We start from the raw sequence: 18,684 nt of genomic DNA, 5'->3' as shown, positions 1-18,684 counted from the left end.
CACAACTAGTCTTAAAAACAACAAATCAAAAAATACAATTAAAATGAATATCAATTACTTGCACTTCTATTTAATCCATAAAGCCTCATGGGCTTCAGGGGCCCCATAAATGCTAATATTTTAACACAGACCACGGATACATAAATGTAACATTTGTTTATTGAGATTATCAATGCTGCTAAATTTGATTCAATTAACATATAAATTAAAAGATTTTAAATTGTTTAACATTTAAATGTAAGATTTTAAGTTGCTGGCAAGTTTACTTTGTAAAAGTTAAAAAAACAATCTTCATAGTTAGATTGTCTTGTTACCATAGCAACAATCTGATGCTGTGAGTTTAATCTTTGAGTTTGAGCTCTGTTCACAAATACAAATTCGTAAACTGCCATTATAACTGATTCTTTTTAGGTTGGACAATTAAATTACTCCCCCTCTCCCAGATTAAATCTAACACAGAAGCTGTTAGAGGTGCTGATGCTTTTAGCAGCAAGAGGGGCCCCTAAGTCAAATTCTGCTCCAGGCCTCATACAACCTTGGACCGGCCCTGCAGGATGAGTTAAATCCGCTGCTTTGCGCAGAGACGCGCTACAAACAGGAGACTTAATTCAATGCTGCTAATGTGACTTTAGTAGCTCGTCCATTTCGTGTCGGTTGAGTTTTTAATAAGAGTCACAGAAACTGTTCTGGTTGCTGGAGTTTGTGGGACGAGTTTCTCCGATCTCCGCGCAGTCGCGCACATGAACTCTCCCTGACTAAGTGGACAAATCATTTGATATGGTTTGATGCATCATGTAACCGGAAAAATAATAATAAAAATAATAATAAAATAATCTGATGTAAATATCCATACAGCAGGTCAGCTTGTGTCCAGTTTGAGTGAAAGGAGGCGCGCGGGATCCACGCTGAGGAAAACTTAAGACATCCAGCTGCTGCAGCGCGAGGCAACGCGCAGAGGCACCAGCGGTGTGATTGATCCGGCTTTAAATGCATCAATTATAAACCTATCTTCTATAAACATATCTTTTAGGAATTTAGGAATAAATCTGCTCCACCAATGAAACACTCAGAGCAACAGAGACCCTTGCAATCCGGCATTTAAAAAAAAAAAAAANTGTGCGCCAAGTCTGTCTTGGGTAAGATTTCATCTGCACTGCTCTGTAAAAGTTTTTGAATTTCACAAGTTCATATTCAGCCCGCTTGACTCCAATACTCAGCATAACAAATTGTTTGTGGGACAAGTTTCTCAGATCTCCGCGCAGTCGCGCACATTAACTCTACCTGACTAAGTGGACAAATAATTTGATATGGTTTGATGCATCATGTAACCGGAAAAATAATACTAAAAATAATAATAAAATAATCTGATGTAAATATCCATACAGCAGGTCAGCATGTGTCCAGTTTGAGTGAAAGGAGGCGCGCGGGATCCGCGCTGAGGAAAACTTAAGACATCCAGCTGCTGCAGCGCGAGGCAACGTGCAGAGGCACCAGCGGTGTGATTGGTCCGGCTTTAAATGCATTAATTATAAACCTATCTTCTATAAACATATATTTTAGGAAATTAGGAATAAATCTGCCCCACCAATGAAACAATCAGAGCAACAGAGACCCTTGCAATTCGGCATTTAAAAAAATAAAAAAAAAGCGATTTATTTTATTTTATTTTTTTATTATTGTTATTTTCCTAAAAACATAAACAAGAAAGGCTTAGCCTGGCGGTGGTGCAAGTAAAGCATGGCGGGCCACCAGGACTATAATACACTGGGGGAAACCCTGCTATGGAAATAAATAAATAATTTCAAGAGTGCAGAGGTTCATTTGTAGCCCACAGCTGGATTGACAGATGTACACCTAACCACCCAACTAATATACATACATACAGATAGACAGACAGACAGACAGACAGACAGACAGACAGACAGACAGACAGACAGGGCATAAATATTAATAAGCAAGTAAGCAAGATGGCAGAATTTGTGGCCTACTGGAGCTCTGCAGGAGGTGGAATGTTTTTAGCTGAAGAAGAGCTGAATGTTTCAGGGGGATAGAAAGTCAATTACTCTACGTCTGTTGGATGATTTGGGTCTAAATGCCTACAGGGCCTCAGAGTTGGGAGCCACAGTTTATCTTCTGACAGCGTATGCACAGACCCACTTAATGACGCAACCATATTTAATGCAGCTCACGTAGAGCAACGACAAAAATAAATAAATAAATGAAATGCCTGTGTTATGGTGGTAATATGAAAACATTTGCTTGCCTTATGATTCCTGACATAGAGCCACACAGAGAGGCACCTTCAGGCATTCATACTGTGGAAGAGATACCTGCTGATTCTGTTATGAAGAACTCCAGATGGGCAGGAGCTTTCAGTGTTTGTTCCTTCTGTAGAATGATGATGACCTTATTGTTTTTAATTATTTTAGTAATTCATTTAAATCAGTTTCACTTCAACATCATGTAGACCAATAAAGGATCCTCCACAGATAAAAAAGATCTTTGGAGGACATTTGAATTTTACAAAAAATGTCTGATCAGTAGCTGCATTTCTGTTGACCACAGCATTTCTCAAATTAGAATTCTGAAAATGAATGTGCTTAATGTAAACACAGCATTTTTTTTGGGGGGGGAAGCTCATGTTTTTGGATACACTTTAACGCTAGATTGGAGGGCTGATTTTTCATCTTGTTTGAAATTGGTGTTTTTCGTAAACCTGCAATGGAAACACTTGTCACATTACATGAGCCACACTAGTTTGTACACAGGAATACATTTATTGTAGGAACTGGCCTCCTTGGACAATGTTCTCACACCATCTCACAGTTCATAAAAAGTTGTCTTTCAAAACTGTTGAATCCATAGCTCTTCTGTAAAATCACTGACTACTGATTATATCTCCTATAAGTATTTACATTCATAGCCTGGTTGATTTTTAATGAGTTACGCTTGAACAGACTTATTTGCGTGTGGTTTTTATTGCGTTTCTTATTTATTGGAAACACAGCATTTCCGAAATTCAGTTGTTTTGACATTATCAACAAATTTTTGCACACTTTTGTTTTAGAAATGCAGCTAGTGAATATTTTATGAGATAAAAAAATTATTGTGCTATGGGGCTACAGTAACCAGTGTTGTCATGCTCAAAATCTGTTTTGCTGCTCGTGGTGTACTGGTTCATTTGACAACGTTGATTGCTGAAAACAAGGCATAGTCGAGTGTTGCATCAGGACAGTGATCCCAGTTTGGTCCATCCTCAACTTCTTTAAAAATTCGTAATCTTTATGCTTTAAGCTGGCACTTATCTCCAAGTGATTATGTCCTCAGACCAAAAAAAGACAATGTGATTAGAGTTAGGCTGGGAACAAGTGTTTGAAAACTTTAGACCAGAACAGCATCATCTGGAATGACTCCGCCTTTTATTTGACTTAATATACCTGCCAGGTGTTGTCACGATTACCCATACCCACACTTAGTGCAAACATCATCTCTCGTTAACAGGTGCATGTTTGTACTGTATGTGTTGGATTTTATTTTGTGTTTTGTTTGTGTTTGTTCCTGTCGTCGTGTTTATGTAAATTGCGGGGTAAGAGATGCATTTACCATGACACAATGTGCCACAACAGATTAGATTAGACAGCGAGGCATGGGCGCCGTAATGATGCACCTAATGCGTGTTTCTTTTGTCGCCGTTCTGTTTCAAAGGAAATTGATTCCGACAAAAATCCCACGGGTGCTATCAACAGTGAATGGGAGAGAGCAATTAAAGCCGACGTGATATTGAAAACTCCGGTCCGCACCAGGCTATGATTTTTAAACTGCGGGACGCCTGTTTGTAATGCAAATACAGAGAGCTCGGAGACGGTGGCCCGGCTAGGGGGGGTCCGGCGCGCTGGAGTTGGCTAATTACCTTAGCTCTTTAGATTAGAGGGCAGCCCTGCGTAAGAGGAGTGAAAATCTCCATCTCTGCCTCCTCTGTATTCTCTTGCAATTCCCCCTGTGTAAAGGTTTCATTTGAATTCATGTCACACAAAAGTCCTATTCTCTGCGCCCCCTGTGCATCCCTAGGATAATTGGGTTGAAAGCATCCTCCCTTCCTCCAATCCGCCGGCCCTCGGTCTAAATAAATAAATAAGGAAACAATGGCCGCAGCGTTTTCTGCAGAGAGGGTAAGGAGAGCAAATGAAGAGATGAGAGAAGCCGGGAGCGCAGGGACCAGTTATCCCCTCTTATAACCCCGACCGTCCCCGCCGCCGCCTGCCGCCCGCCGCCCCTGCATGGAATTTACATAAGGACCTGTGGTGCTGCCCTTAATTTAGCCTTCCTTAAGCACCTTCAAATACCCACCCAACAAGCCTCCGTCCTTTTATCCATCAGAGAAATGGTGTGCCCTTCTCTGCTTCGATAATGGAATAAAGACTGGCACTGAAATTCCTAAAGAGCTCCGTCAAGGATTAGATTCGTTATAGATTTAAAAAAAATCTGTTTCAATCCATGTCGCAGGTGAGGAGGAGTAGGTTTATATATTTAAACTATTTTTCATGGAGTGTTTTTTTGTTTTTGTTTTTCATGTTTTCTCATTACAAAGATTGCCTCCTGTTCTGGGGTTACATCCCTCATTGGTTCTGTGCCTGATTGTCTTTTAGTATTTGCATTTGTTTGCGCATCGCTGTGTGTCTGTGCGACGCTAGCACTCCCCGTCTGATAATGAGCTGCTGCTGTGTGTTTCTCTGAACACTCCGCGGGGCGAGAGGTTATCTCTCTAATGAAAGGCCTACCTGGGGGGTGATTAGACACAAGGCCACAGTTGTTCATCCGACCACCCACTGGCTTTTTGTGTGTTAGCGAACGATTGAATGTGTGTAAAAGTGTACGTGTACATCACTACCAAAGTGAAGCAGCCCTGTTAGCCTTCACAAGTGAATGACACCAGGCTTCAGGGCATTCTGCTTCTGTTTGTTCTGCTGCTTCCACTGGGACCTCCATTAGCTCCAATTAGTTTTCGCTTTGCTTTGCCCAGTCAGATGAAGCTGCATATTCCATTTTAATGGCTCAGATAGATCCTGCAACATTTCAAAGTGCATGGTGCACACTAAAAAGTAAATAGGAATGAATTTTGAAAAGACTTTTCCACTCCTGCTTTGAAATATACGTTTTGCTAATGTAAAGCACTAGCAAGACTTCAGTGTATTTTATCAGTGTGTTTTATCAGTATTTTACACAAAGTAGTGAAAAGTGAAATGAAAGACAAATGACATGATTTTCAACAGTTTTTGACAAATAAAAACATAAAAAAGTGTATAATTTGTTTGTCGTTATGGTTCAGTATTCACAAATTCTATTGACCATTTGTGATTTTTCTGTGGAAAATAACTTTAAAGGAATCATGGACAATTTGCCAATTTTGAGGATTTAATTCCAAAATATTTAAAAGAAAATGCTGAAATGCGTAGACTTATACGCAATGGTACTTGGCTGATATTTGCAAAACAGCAATCCAAGAGTGCCATTCGTTTTCCTTGGCACTGATTGGATGTATGTTCAAGAACAAAGATAAGAAAGATTGTCAACATTAGCTTCTGTGGTGCTGCTAAGATGGTTTCCACTGCATATTAATGTTTATAAAGATATATTTAGTGTTTTAAGTAATAAAATTAAGGTTGACCCATTTTGAAAAATCTGGGCCGATTTCAATACCTCATTTAAATATCATTGTTTTTCCTCCTAACTAATTTTTAGCGATGTTTTATACATTTCATTACCTTTCTAAAAAATGACTTGACCACTACTTGTCATCTTCAATTGGACGTCCAACAATCCTGCCCTGCGTCACTACTACTGTCACATGACCAAACAAAAACCACACGGCCAACCGGCTCCACTCACCATCCAGAAACAAACGGCATCAAGAAATAAATATCAGCCCAGTATTATCTATTGGACCGATGTTTATATGTTAAAAAATGACTTGCATCATATCAGGAGTCCATGCTATTTTGAAGTTTGTGGTTTTAATGTAATGAAATGTGCAACAATTCACTTTTCCCTAACCGAGTGGCTCTTTGTTCACACAGTGCTGCGAGATGACTTCAGGCAGAATCCTACTGATGTGGTGGTGGCAGCAGGAGAGCCAGCAATACTTGAATGTGTCCCTCCCAGAGGTCATCCTGAACCCACCATCTACTGGAAGAAAGACAAAGTGCGAATCGATGACAAGGAAGACAGGGTCACTGTGAGTACTGTTGTAGACGATCTAAACAAATAGAAACATCAGTAGATGTTAAACTGTAAAAATTCCAGCTACTAAGACTGTTTTTACAACCCCGACCTTCAGTTTATTTCACTGGGATTTTATGGTCTGACCAAGAGCAATTCAAATGAAATCTAGTTGTTCTGTGAAAGTCTCAGGTTTGTTAGAGAAATTAGGTAAAGACATAGCCCAATGAAGACCCCAGCAACATGCCATACATGTTGATGATATTGTCATGGAGATGTTCCCACTACGATGTTCAATCCATCATCTGCAAATGGAATAACACAATGGACACAAATGCAAACTGAAAGATTGAAAAACAATCTGGTAATTTCTCCTTCCTGCAAGACAATGATACTAGATATATGCAGTAGAAGCCACAACAGAAAGGATTAAATCAAAACAGTTATGTGTTGGAATGGTCCAGTCAAAGTCCAGATCTAAATTCAATTTAGAGACAGTAGCACAACTAAGAAATAGTTGTTCATTGATGTATTCTGTCCAAACAGAATTGATTTAATTTGTTTTTCAAAGAAGAATGATTAAAATAAATTACTCCCTAGATGTGAAAAACTGATCGTTGCACTTCTTAAGACTTTCAGCTAAGTATAGAGGAACTTTTGGTATTCATGAGGGTTAGGAACAACAAATAGTTGAAATTTGAGACCTCAAAAAAATCTTACACTTGCTTATTTTATATAAATGTAACCCTCGCCTTTTCATAAACCAGTGGTAAAAAACAAAAATAGTCTTCAGTAATGATGGCCGAACATGTGTTATTTTCCTTTCCTTCCACTTTAGAACATGCACCACTTTATGCTCCTTTGTCAGTAAAATCCCAGTAAAATTCTCTGAGGTTTAGGTTTGTAACTTGCTGAGTTGTAATGTTAAAGTTATTTTGTTGGTGTGCACTTAACACCTTTTGTCCCAAATGAACTTACAAGGAAAGACTTTACTCAATGAAAGAAAAAAGTCAGTGTAAAAAAGTAAACATCTGGAAAATGTTTTTTGTTTTTCTCCTTCAGATTCGAGGAGGAAAGCTCATGATCTCAAACACAAGAAAGACTGATGCTGGCATGTACGTGTGTGTGGGCACCAACATGGTTGGAGAACGGGACAGTGAGACGGCACAAGTAACAGTGTTTGGTACGCATTATTTCCTAATTTTCCCTGAAATATGAATCTATGTTGGCCTGTGTAAAGGATTAAATGCTACTACATACCTTCATGAAAATAATGGCTTTGGTCAGGTACTCTCAGAATTAGATTTTAAAGCCCTGTTGCTTAGACTTTGTTGCCAGATTTGTCCTGCTGAGCTGCATTCAGTTTTATGACTTTTTATTTTCGGAGTTGCTATTATATTGTCATGACATAAAGCAGAGCTGGAGTGAAATGGACCATAGAAGCTAGATGGTAGTTGCTTTGTTTCAGTGTTGGCTTCAGGGTACTATTCCAAAATGTCTCTCTTGTTTGTTAAAGAACAGAAGTAAGAGACTGACAGGAAAATGAAGGATAAAAAAGTAAAAATAAAGGACTAAGAGATTATCCTTTCAGATCTATGATGGATAGTGTTGGAGCTGCATACAGCAGCCAAAAAAAAAAAAAAGATGCTTATCTGTTTTTCTGCACATCTTGCAGAGCGACCAACCTTCCTTCGGAGGCCAATCAACCAGGTGGTCCTAGAAGAGGAGACAGTTGAGTTTCGGTGCCAGGTACAAGGAGACCCCCAACCAAATGTTCGCTGGAGGAAAGATGACATCGATGTTCCTCGTGGGAGGTACACTCTTAAGGGAATATCCTCAAAAAAAAAAAAATCTGTTTTCTGTACCGATGTGACAGACTACATTTGATTTGGCAGGGACTGTACCAACGGCTAGTACAAGGTAGCATCTTAACTCTTTAGGTTTTACTGCTGATGCAGCTGCCAGAGTTCACTTTGTACATCTGTCAACAGCACTGGTTACAAATCTTGAATGTACCAGAAGTTTGGTTAAAACATTCCTTTTCAGAAAATGTTCTTTATAATCATGAAATGATCCATAGACTGCAAAACAAAGTCCAAGATAGGCAAGTAGCTAAGAGTTTCAGCCATAAGACAGTAAAGGTTAGGAATATGAAGTTAATTCAAGCATTACTTTTTTTCAGTTTTTTGGTTTTTAAAGACAGGATTTCATCAGCTTGAGACTCAGTTTCCATTTAGTGTGAATTTGAGTACCCAGCTTTCTTGGACCCGAGGGCCAGACAAGGAACCCAGCCAATCAGAAGGCCTTGGATAGTGGGACAGCCAAAAAGAAAACAAATCCTTTTAACTTTCTGAACAGGATACGTTCTGTCCTGGAAGATATAGTCTAAACAGAATCCGTTTTCAGACATGTCATTCTATATTTAGTAACTGAAATTTATTGCAGAGTTTAAAAAGTGAGTCTCCATGTAAAGTTACTTAATATAGTTATTTCAAAAGCTTACACAGTTTTTAATGAATAAGACTGTCATTCATGTATCATTCTTTGGAGCACAATATTTTCAGGTCACAAATTATTGTGACCCCCTGAATGTCTAAATTCTAGATTTGTAAGGACACTCAGTGGGACCCGGAAATTCAACCACACACAGGAGTGTACTAAGGAAAAAACAAGTTTAATTTCCAGATATTGGTTGCTGCTCAGGAAGAGGTCGTCAAAACAGCACTGAGGAGAGAGGAGAGAAGGCTGGTGATGCACAGATATAGGAGGGGTATCTTAGAAATGTTCAGCTTAACTGACCTGTAAAGCAGTAGACGGGTGGAGCAGAGGAACTGAGGGTCTGATGACAGGCAAGTGCAGGAAACCAGTAAAACAGGCTTCTGTGGAAGCAATGAAGATCTCCACAAGGAGATCCAAAACGCAACACCCAGGGACTTTGTTAATAATTAGGCAGAGGTCATACACAGGAGGACAAAGAGAGCAGACTTAGCTTGAGGGGCTGGCAACAGTGGTGGGAAGTAACAAAGTACAAGTACTTCATTACTGTATTTAAGTACATTTTTCGTGTATCTGTACTTTACTTAAGTAGATTTAATAATGGGTACTTTCTACTTTTACTCCACTACATTTTACAGTAAGTATCTGTACTTTCTACTTCATTACATTTCAACAAAACCGTCGCGTTACTTGTTACATCCAAGTCGCATTGCTCTTTTTTTCCGTTAAAATGTGAAGTTCAGGGACTTAAGGTGGCGCCGTAAAATCCAAGCAATAACGTGACTTACGTGTCTGTTGTCACGTTGTTTGGAGGTGTTGACTGAGGTGTCGCACATATGGGACAACGCTGTAACCAAAGTCGGCTATATACTGATATGACATTCAGGAGCGATCCGATTCTTCTGGACGGATCTTTACTAAGGTGGATAGGACTGAAGCCTCACTGAGAGACGTTCTGTGTTCTTGTAATGCTGTGTGTACACTGCAGTAGCTATTATTATTTTATTTCATTTAATATATATATAATTGGCGAATAAATAAAACAAGAAGGTAAGAACACAGCATGCTCATTGCTCTTTGTTTTCGTCTCCTGTCATGGTGGCAGACGTTGCAGCAGGAGGGAGGATGAGAACAATCACCTCCTTCCGCTTGGTTACTTCTTTCTTATTGCGCCTCGGACAGTGTTCATAGTTGAGCGTTACTTATTGTTAATTGCTATGTTTAATGGTGCAGACAGATGTGGTTTCTGATATGGGCAAACGCCCAGGGCGTTATATTTTTTAGGGATGGCAGGAGACCTCTGTGGATTGTGGCACAGAGATGAAAGCAAAACAGAATGAAGAGTTTGAATTGATACTGGTTAAATTTATTTCAGCTCTAAGTATTTAATATCTAGGTGTTTTTATGGGAATGTGGATCTTTCAGATCAATTAGAGAAGCAATTGCACTTAATTTTATTGTGTCATGTAGCGCGGGGTGCTGTTCTTGGTCTTGATTTGGTCTCGGGTTCAGTGGTCTAGACTACAACTCTGCTACGTGGCTTCTTGGTTCCATGTCCCCCCCTGCCCACCCTTTCAGTTGGATTTCTTTCAAAATAAATGCCACTAATGGCAAAAAAAAAGTGAAGTTCATGCTATGTTAGGACAGAAGACGAAATGTTTCCATCCCTGAAATTATGATGCATAGAATCATATCTAAGTCTAAACTATGTTACAGAGAGTAAACAATAAAAACATGCTATATCTGTAGCATTGTTCAATAAAATGGCACATTTCTGGCGTATTATAATTAAATATGATCGGTTCACTTAATGATATTAGTGATTAGGTAATGCATTCAGCAAGTACTTTTACTTTTAATACTTAAGTGTTTTTAAAAGTCAGTACTTTTTTACTTTTACTTAAGTAAAATGTTAACGTGGTAGTTTTACTTTCACTTGAGTACATTTTTGTCTGTGTATTTGTACTTTTACTTAAGTACATTTTTTGAGTACTTTCTCCACCACTGGCTGGTGGTGGAGAAAGGCAGAGCTTGGGTCAGGGTCCAGAAATCCAGAACAGAAGGGACCCATGAAGGGCTTGGCAGGGGGGGTAAATCCATGGACAGAAAAGGGTTGTAGAAACACTGAAGGCTTGGAAGGAAACGCTGGATCTCTACTGGCTCATGGCTGCCGATAATCTGGCAAGGAGACAGAGGCTGAGAGGTGTTTAAGTAGGGCGGGGCCAAGGTGGAACAGGTAAGCAATCAGGCATGGCAGGTGAGCTGAATGAGTGCTTAACACAGCATGGACAGGACATGAATTTAGACAAATTTGGAGCATCACAAACAGGAGACAATATGTTTGTGATACTTGATTATTGTGGCTAAATGTTAAATTGGCAATATTATGTAAAATTAACTTTTTGAGCTTTGCATCATGTTATAATGTTATTCCCTCACCACAAATATACCTGGAGTGTTGCCTTAGATCTTTTATACATATTTGAGGAATCCTTCATTCTCCCGTTGCAATTTAGCTGTGAAAAAGACCTTGGTGGACCTAGCTCCACCTTTGAGGACAAAGGTCCTCCTCTTATCTGCATTTTCCAAACTTTGGAGCTAGTCAGCAGCAATTAACAAACGCCTGGTGGCATTGTGCATCTGTTGAGCTTATTATAGGAGCTGCTTCTCAGTGCATCACTGGTAAAAATGTTGTTAAAGGGTTAATAGAGGAGCAATGCTGAAATGACTTACCGAAGGCGGAATTTCAGAAAGAGCATGAGTTTTAAAGAGACAGAGGCCCAATGTCAAGGTGTTAAATTACAAGATAAAATTTCTTTTAAGTCATATTTGATATATTTATAGAACAACTGAATGTAAAGTAGTTACTTGATTGTGCCTGGAAAATATGTAATATTGCCTCTATATAGTCTGTCATGGATATTTTCTTGTTACTCAGAGAAATCTAGTTGTTGTGTTCTCTGCAGCCCAACAGACAGAAACAAAGACAGAAAAACATGACAAGACCTTCCAGAGGAACACTTGGCACAGATATTTAAGAAACCTGGAAGATAACCACTACCTTCTCCAAACATTTAACCCCGTGTACTCGGTCGGCGTGTTATCATGGACATGACGCACGCGTTCAGTTCTGACTGCAAGAACAGAAACAAACCTTAAGAGAGAAGCAGTGACAGTGTATAATTTACAGAGACTCGTCTCCAGCTGCAGCACATCTCCGGCCACCGATCATAAAATGATACTGCTGTTGGCAGGTGTGTATGTGTGCATGTGTGTGCGCCCGTGCGTGCATGCATGTGTGTGTGTGTGTGAATCAACCTATTCCCTCGCTTGTGAGTCACTCAAGTCACGGTCAGCATCGGTGTCATTGTCAGAAGTGGACTTCAAAGAGACCAGCGTTCTGTCTTTAGCCAGCAGGCTGGTCGCTTTCTGCTTGGATCACCTCATAAAGCACACACTCAACAGGCCTGACATCTCCCAAGGCTAGCCGCCGAGACAAGCGTAGGCGGCTTGTTTGCGTCTGATAAGGATTCGGTTCACTGGGCAGTGGGATGCGAGCCCCATGCCAAGGCAAACACATAAAAGTGTTTCACTCCAGTCTTTGATAGGGAGTTGGCTCTGGAACGGAGTTCACTTTGTACACTAATTAACAGATTTATTATGGAGTTGGATATGTGTCATGCGCTGGCGTCCATCGCCGACTGTAACATCCCTTTGAAGTGCGGCCATACTTTCAGATGATAAACATGGCGAAATATAGAACAAAAAATTAAAAAGATTTAAATATTCTATTGCCTCTAATTGCAATCTAGAAATGATTCTTTATTTTTTTCCTCTCCAAAGCGTGCCAGCGAAGACAAGCGTTCAGATGTAGATATTTTAATTCTGACATTTTCTTCCTGTTTTCGTTGCTCCTTATCATCACTCGGTGAACATCAAGGACGGATGGATTTTCCCACACAAGAGAAGTTTCCATTTTGATAAGTGACAGGCGCATTTGAAGAAGAACTGGAAACAGAAAGGCAGTCCCTTCTGGTATTTCACTTTGTGTGAAAGGGAATAAAAGCCCACAGCAGATCAAGCAGTTGTCTACACAGCGGGGAGTGGTCTCTGTTTGCTTTTTTGTTTCTTTTTTTTCATTCCGAAAGGTTACGCTGTCCTTATTATTATGATAAGCTGTGGAAAGAGGCAAGGACTTAGCAGGACCGCTCCTCTTTACCGTCGTATTGTTTCAACTTGTCTTTGCTGGCCTTTTTACATGCTTCCAGCCTCTCGGTGGGTTTTCTGTAATGTACTGCTTTCATTCTAAGAGGAGGTGGAGGGGAGGGGAACCTCAGCTGAGTAAACAGGTTGTTAATATGCTCAGTGGCTCCAGCTGCTTCTCAGGCAAACACATGCACACGCTGGCACTTAGAGTGCCGATCTGAAGCGCCAAGATGGCAGTGCCTTCCATCTCTATGGAACAGAGGAGGAGCTAGAGCTGAAAAACAACCAGAGCTCGCCATAAAAGAACAAGACCAGCTATTGCTTATATCTGTGTTCTCTAAAGGTGTTTCTAAATAATAAATAAACTAAAAAACACCAAAAAAAAAAAAAGTATCATCTACTGGATCCCTATCTGCCTTATCTTTAAAGCTAACCTGTCTCTAATCTTGTTGGAGTTCCAGCAACACGGTCTGATGGTTGTTATGAAACTAACTTGCAAAAATTAAACAGGTAAAAGTGAAGCATAAAATGACAATAATCAGGCTCTGTGGCTACATGAGTTTACCTTATTGTTTATCCTTGTTTAACCCCATAAATGGGGGGTAAAACTATAAGAAAAGCTGCTTGTGTGCTGAAAAACGTCTGGCAATTTGGGCTTGAACTTTGAGCACCGCAAGAAAAAAGAAAGCTTTTTTGTGCTTCAGGCAGGTATAAAATCACTGACCAGCACATTAAATATTAAATGTATCCGTCCCTCCCACCTGTTTATTTATTTGGAACTAGGGTTTCTAGTTTTTCTTAAAGGGGCAGTATTATGTTAAAACAACTCTTTTGAGCTCCCTGTCATGTTATAATGTTGTTTCCTCATCAAAAACATACCTGGAGTGATGCTTTGATTATTTCATGCATGTTTGAGAAATCTTTTAATCTCCCATGGCAACCATTCAGTTGTGAAAAATGCCTGAGTGGAGCTAGCACCACCTGCGATCCTCTTTGCTTTTAAGTTATATTTCTTATATGTAGCATTGCATAACAAATGTTAAGTAACAGTGTTACTTAACAGAGCTATAAAATGACATCATGTGACTGGAAAACATATAATACCGCTCCATCAGTGTTCAATGAATAAGATTTTGATGCTATGAGATTGTGCTTCCCCAAGAAAAATCTTTTATATTTAACCAAAAAACCTGGTATATGGCTCAAATTTTCATTGTTCTTATTTGTAATTTTGTGCCCAAAATTATGTATTACACATCTTTCCAAATATGTAATGCTGCTAGTATCAGATGGACAGTGTTGACAGCAGCTGCCAGGAGAGGAAAACCGTATCTTATTAGGCTAAAGATTCCATCTCACCCTGAGAAGTCCCCTGTGAAGAGACCTCAGCAGTGTGCATTGCCAGCTTTATTTGCCTGCAAGATTAGTGTGCTTCCCATGTTTCCCCCTCCATAGGTCTCCTCATTTGTTTTGGACCCTTGTGCCCTCTTCCTGTGCCTTATCAGAGCCACTAATGTCTTGCCGTCCATATGCATTCAGCCCCCCTGTCCCCTTCGTTCCTGTTGACCTCCACAGCAGAGCCACTGCAACATTCAGCAGAAAAGGCCGTTTCTTTTTTACTCAATTCCTCAGGGGCGCGTGAATGCATGTGTGTGTTTGCAATTGTGTGTCGTGAGAGAGCTGTATGATAGAGGTGTATGGATGGACCATTCTATTTGAGTAAGTTGTTAAAGCTAAAGTGACAGAAGTGCCCGTGTTATGCTGGCTATCCGGTTTCAGCGAGTTTCTTTTTTTTCACTTATGCAACTTTGCAAAAGGAAAAGATAACAGGATCTGTTTCCTGTTTCCATTACTTCTTTCAAGTAATGGAAACAAGTTTTGAGCTTGCTTGCTTGCACCCTAAGCAAGCTCAAGCTTGCTTAGGGTGCAAGCTTGAGCCGAGGTTTATGTAGATGCACAGATCTGAAATTTTATGGCTGATTTTGGATCTCCACATTTCAATATTTCTTTGAGATTTAACTGCTGTGAATGGCCATTGCTTATAGCAGAGATGTTTGAGAAAGCAATTGATGTAGAACAAAGTTTTACCAATATTTTTAAAGTAAGCACAAAATTGTTATTGAGTCTGTATTTTAAACAAACATTAGCATCTTTGCAATTAGCACAGTTTGTGCAGTTAGCATACCTAATAGTCACCAAATAGTCTGGTGGATTCTGTTCGATTGGGGACTAACATTACAACATTTTCACCTGGTGTGGTTCAGTTTAACACTGAACTGTGGTGAATGATCCAAACCCTTTGAGCAACCTGTTCACCTCCTGGCTTGTGGTGGCGCTGCACCAAGAAACACTGAAGCTAACGACACAAAAACCCCTGAAGAAGACACTGAGTTAAACATCCTACTTCATGAAACTTTAATAACAACATTGTCTGTGTGTCTAGTGGTTACGAGTAACTGAGATATATTTTCATCTGATCATATTTACATGAGTGCCTTTACATCCATGTGTTGATTTTGTTGTATTTATACAGAATGCTGTGCTTTTAGACTGTTTCCTGATTTTGGAGTGGTCTCTGGACCGTTTACAGCGATATAGGGTTTCTCTTTTGTCTTTGTCAACAAGACGAGTCATCTCTCATATTAACGCTTGACTGGCATCTTTGTTTTGGTAGCATTTAATTCCTGCTTTTGTCCGCTTAGTATTCACATACCCATTCGAGCAACACCAGAGTTCACTTCAGCCGAACCGAGACTTAGCTTTTCAGGAGAACCAGAGTTCACTTTTTTGATTTCAGTACAGTTCTGTTGCACATTCACACCTCCAAAAACAAACCAGACCTTCTAGACAAACGATGTAGAGTCTAGTTAAAGCAGACGAAACAGGGCTGATGTGAATGAACCCTGCTATCACCCAGGGTACAGCTTAGGCAATGCATGTGGAACCTTTACTCTGAGTTTGTGAAAGGCAAAGCAACATGTTCTATGACAGACAGATTGACAGCTGAACAGGATGAAACACAACAACTTTGCCATACTCTATTAAGAAATCCTCAAAGTCTTGCTCTTTCTCACTCTTTTGCAGCCTTAAAGACCTGCAGACATGTCAAACAACAGAGCTTTTAAAAAGCTTCTTACGTCTCTCTGCTTCCTCTGCCATTAAAATACCTAAATTGAAGTTGCTCTGTAGTAGCATCCTACTAGAACTCCATATGTTGCATTATCTGACTGTTAATTGTTTCAATTGGCTGAGAACTGGTCAATACCAGTCACCAGACAATTTCTCAGTGGATTTTTAAAAATACTAAGTAATGATTTAGGTAATGCATTTTTAAATACCAGGAATATGCACCTAAACATTTCTTGTAGTGCTCTGAAAACCCTCTCTCACACATTTTACTAAGAAAGCACCAATTCCTCAGTGTAATATTGATTCCTTTGATGTTTGTGTTCTTTAATTTCTGCTCCACACAAAGACAAATTCTCCTTAAATAAAAAATAAATGATCAGTGATCTCTGTTCTGTGGCTCCACATTTATCATTTTTGCAACGTTTTTTTTTTTTTTTTTTCCAGCCGTGCCATAACATCCACCGAAAACTAATTTCAATTCAGTTAATAAAAAACATATTTTGTATAACTAATTTGGAAAGAAAAAAAAATTGTTCCCACAAAACAGCCAGGCTTCAGGGTGGAAATTTTGACAAACTATTCTACGATTAATGCCCAATTGCTGATGAATCCCAGTGGGGGTTTTTGGCTGTGAGACATTGCCAGGGACCACAGGTAGGGCAGCTCTGGCCAAAGGCTGCATTGAAGCCAGATGAGAACTGATAGTGGGTAATTGATTCTTTCTTATGGGCAACAAGTTCTGGACAGATAGACTTCTGTTCCTTTGATCAGCTTGAGGGAAATCAGTGGTCCGATGGTGTGAAACTGGATCAAGCTGGCAGAATGAAATGAAGCAGGAAAAGGTCTTTGGCAGAGCAGCCAGACTAAGGTTCTTTGCTGGAATTAAACTCCAACTCTATCTTGATTCTGACTCATGCTGAGAGTAGGCACACAGCCTTCTCTCCTCCTCCCTGCTACCGTATCTATCAATCCGAACTTAAAGAGGTACTGCAGATAAGATTCTGCCATAAAATTCCTTTGTAGACACGATTATTCAGCTGTTTGTACAGTGAAAGAAGGAAATCTCTTAATGTGGGTGAATTGGCACAAGAGAGAAGGTCGAACAAGGGTGGCTGTGTTCCTGACAGACACTTTAAAGTCAAATCCTTAAAAATGATCTGGAGGATCTTTGAGATGGATTGCTTTTAAAGCATGCCCATTAAATGTTCATCTCAGCACAGCCTTCTCATGCTGAAAACACATCAAGCTGACAAGCAAGGAAAAAGAAAAACGCCGCTTTGTTTTGGCATTTGCTTACATTCCCATCACTCCCCATCAGCCCGCAAGAGCGAAAGACCCTGGATTCAGAATGTTTGTATGCGAATGTGAGTGTGTGTACGTGAACGATGGTCTTCTTTGTGCCGTGTGTGTACAGTATGTCTTATCCTGGTTGAAATGCAGGCAGAGTCCAGTGGAACAAACTTGGCGCTCCAGTCTTTTCCACAGCCCTCATACATGTGCAATTACATTCCTCTTCTAATGGAGAACAGAGCTCTCGCAATAAAGAGCTACTGTTCCCCTCCGCTGTGTGCACTTACTTGTGTGGCCGCAACCGCCTCTTATCCCTGAGAGTATTTCCACTCATCTTCTCATCTAAGCTGATTCCATATGGGAAGTTGATTACAGATTGATTGCGCTCATGTCCCTTTAATAAGTCATGAATCAACCTGAGGTTGTCTTTTGAGAGGTTGCTTGAGGCCGGACCAATAACAATAAGATTCTTGTCTAATATGTGCATACCTGCCCTCTCCAAAACAACAAGGGCTCAGTCAGGCCTGTGGGAACCTCAATGAACACTTCAACTGCTGTTTGTTTTCTCTCTTTTTTTTTGGAGTGACGATGGGTTATATAACTGTAATGAAAGTTACTGTAAAAGTAAAGAGCCTTTTTAATGGTATTTTCTTCACTGTACAGTTATCAGGTACAACAGTTTGATTGCCAGTTAACAAAAATAGCTAATTCTCCAGTCACAAGTAAACAACTTAACACAATTTCTATGCTAATCTTGGTGAAGTTCATCAGAACTGGGAAAAAAGGGGAGTTTAAGTCAATTAGAAAGGGATCTGTTTAAGTTATTGGTACTGAATGGTCAGAAAAGGAGAAAATATTCCTTGGAAGGAAGTTCTGTGACTAAAAATATCTTGTTGATGGAAGAAAATGGGCAGAGATGAGAAGGAGGCAAAAGTAGCTCAACCAATCACTACAACCAAACTAGGCAACACAACAGAAGATGGGCTGCAGCATGGCAGCTAACTTTGCTACCATGTCAACAAAAGAGAAATATTTTTTTCTGTAACGTTCAAGCTTCTGTGAAAACATGGATTACTATAAGACTGCAAACATACATTCATCATCCTAAAATGACAAACTCGTCCCACTTAAACACCCACTTTCTTTGCAGTTTTTGTAAACTATTCAGTTTCAACTTACATCAACAGGTAGGAATCGAAACAGAAACATTGTAAACATACTGGAGTATACCCGCAATGTGAAATAGTAGAGACATGTTGATTTGTGCATATGCACAAAAAGGCTATGGCACAACCAAAACAAATCAACATGTCGAAGCGGCAGAAATAGCTTGTGGTCTTTTTGCCA

The 18,684-nt window shown here is 39.8% G+C and overlaps 1 protein-coding gene and 1 long non-coding RNA gene across 2 annotated transcripts in view; one reads left to right on the top strand and one right to left on the bottom strand.

The window, feature by feature from the left end:
• robo2 (roundabout, axon guidance receptor, homolog 2 (Drosophila)) overlaps window positions 1–18,684 on the top strand; it is a 545,602-nt gene that overhangs the window by 419,991 nt on the left and 106,927 nt on the right. The window contains exons 3-5 of the mRNA XM_016661181.1: window positions 6,075–6,232; window positions 7,279–7,399; window positions 7,892–8,030. Of these exons, the coding sequence (XP_016516667.1) occupies window positions 6,075–6,232; window positions 7,279–7,399; window positions 7,892–8,030 (418 nt within the window). The remainder of the gene's footprint in view (window positions 1–6,074; window positions 6,233–7,278; window positions 7,400–7,891; window positions 8,031–18,684) is intronic.
• Window positions 1,379–18,475, bottom strand: LOC107833051 (uncharacterized). Its single transcript, XR_001658760.1, has 3 exons — window positions 18,465–18,475; window positions 10,657–10,664; window positions 1,379–1,541 (listed from the first exon to the last, which is right to left on the bottom strand). It is a non-coding gene; the product is annotated as an uncharacterized LOC107833051 (long non-coding RNA).

The sequence above is a fragment of the Poecilia formosa genome, unplaced genomic scaffold (assembly GCF_000485575.1).
Source record: "Poecilia formosa unplaced genomic scaffold, Poecilia_formosa-5.1.2 Scaffold317, whole genome shotgun sequence".
Lineage (NCBI taxonomy): Eukaryota > Metazoa > Chordata > Actinopteri > Cyprinodontiformes > Poeciliidae > Poecilia > Poecilia formosa.
This window is presented reverse-complemented; position numbering and strand designations above follow the sequence as displayed.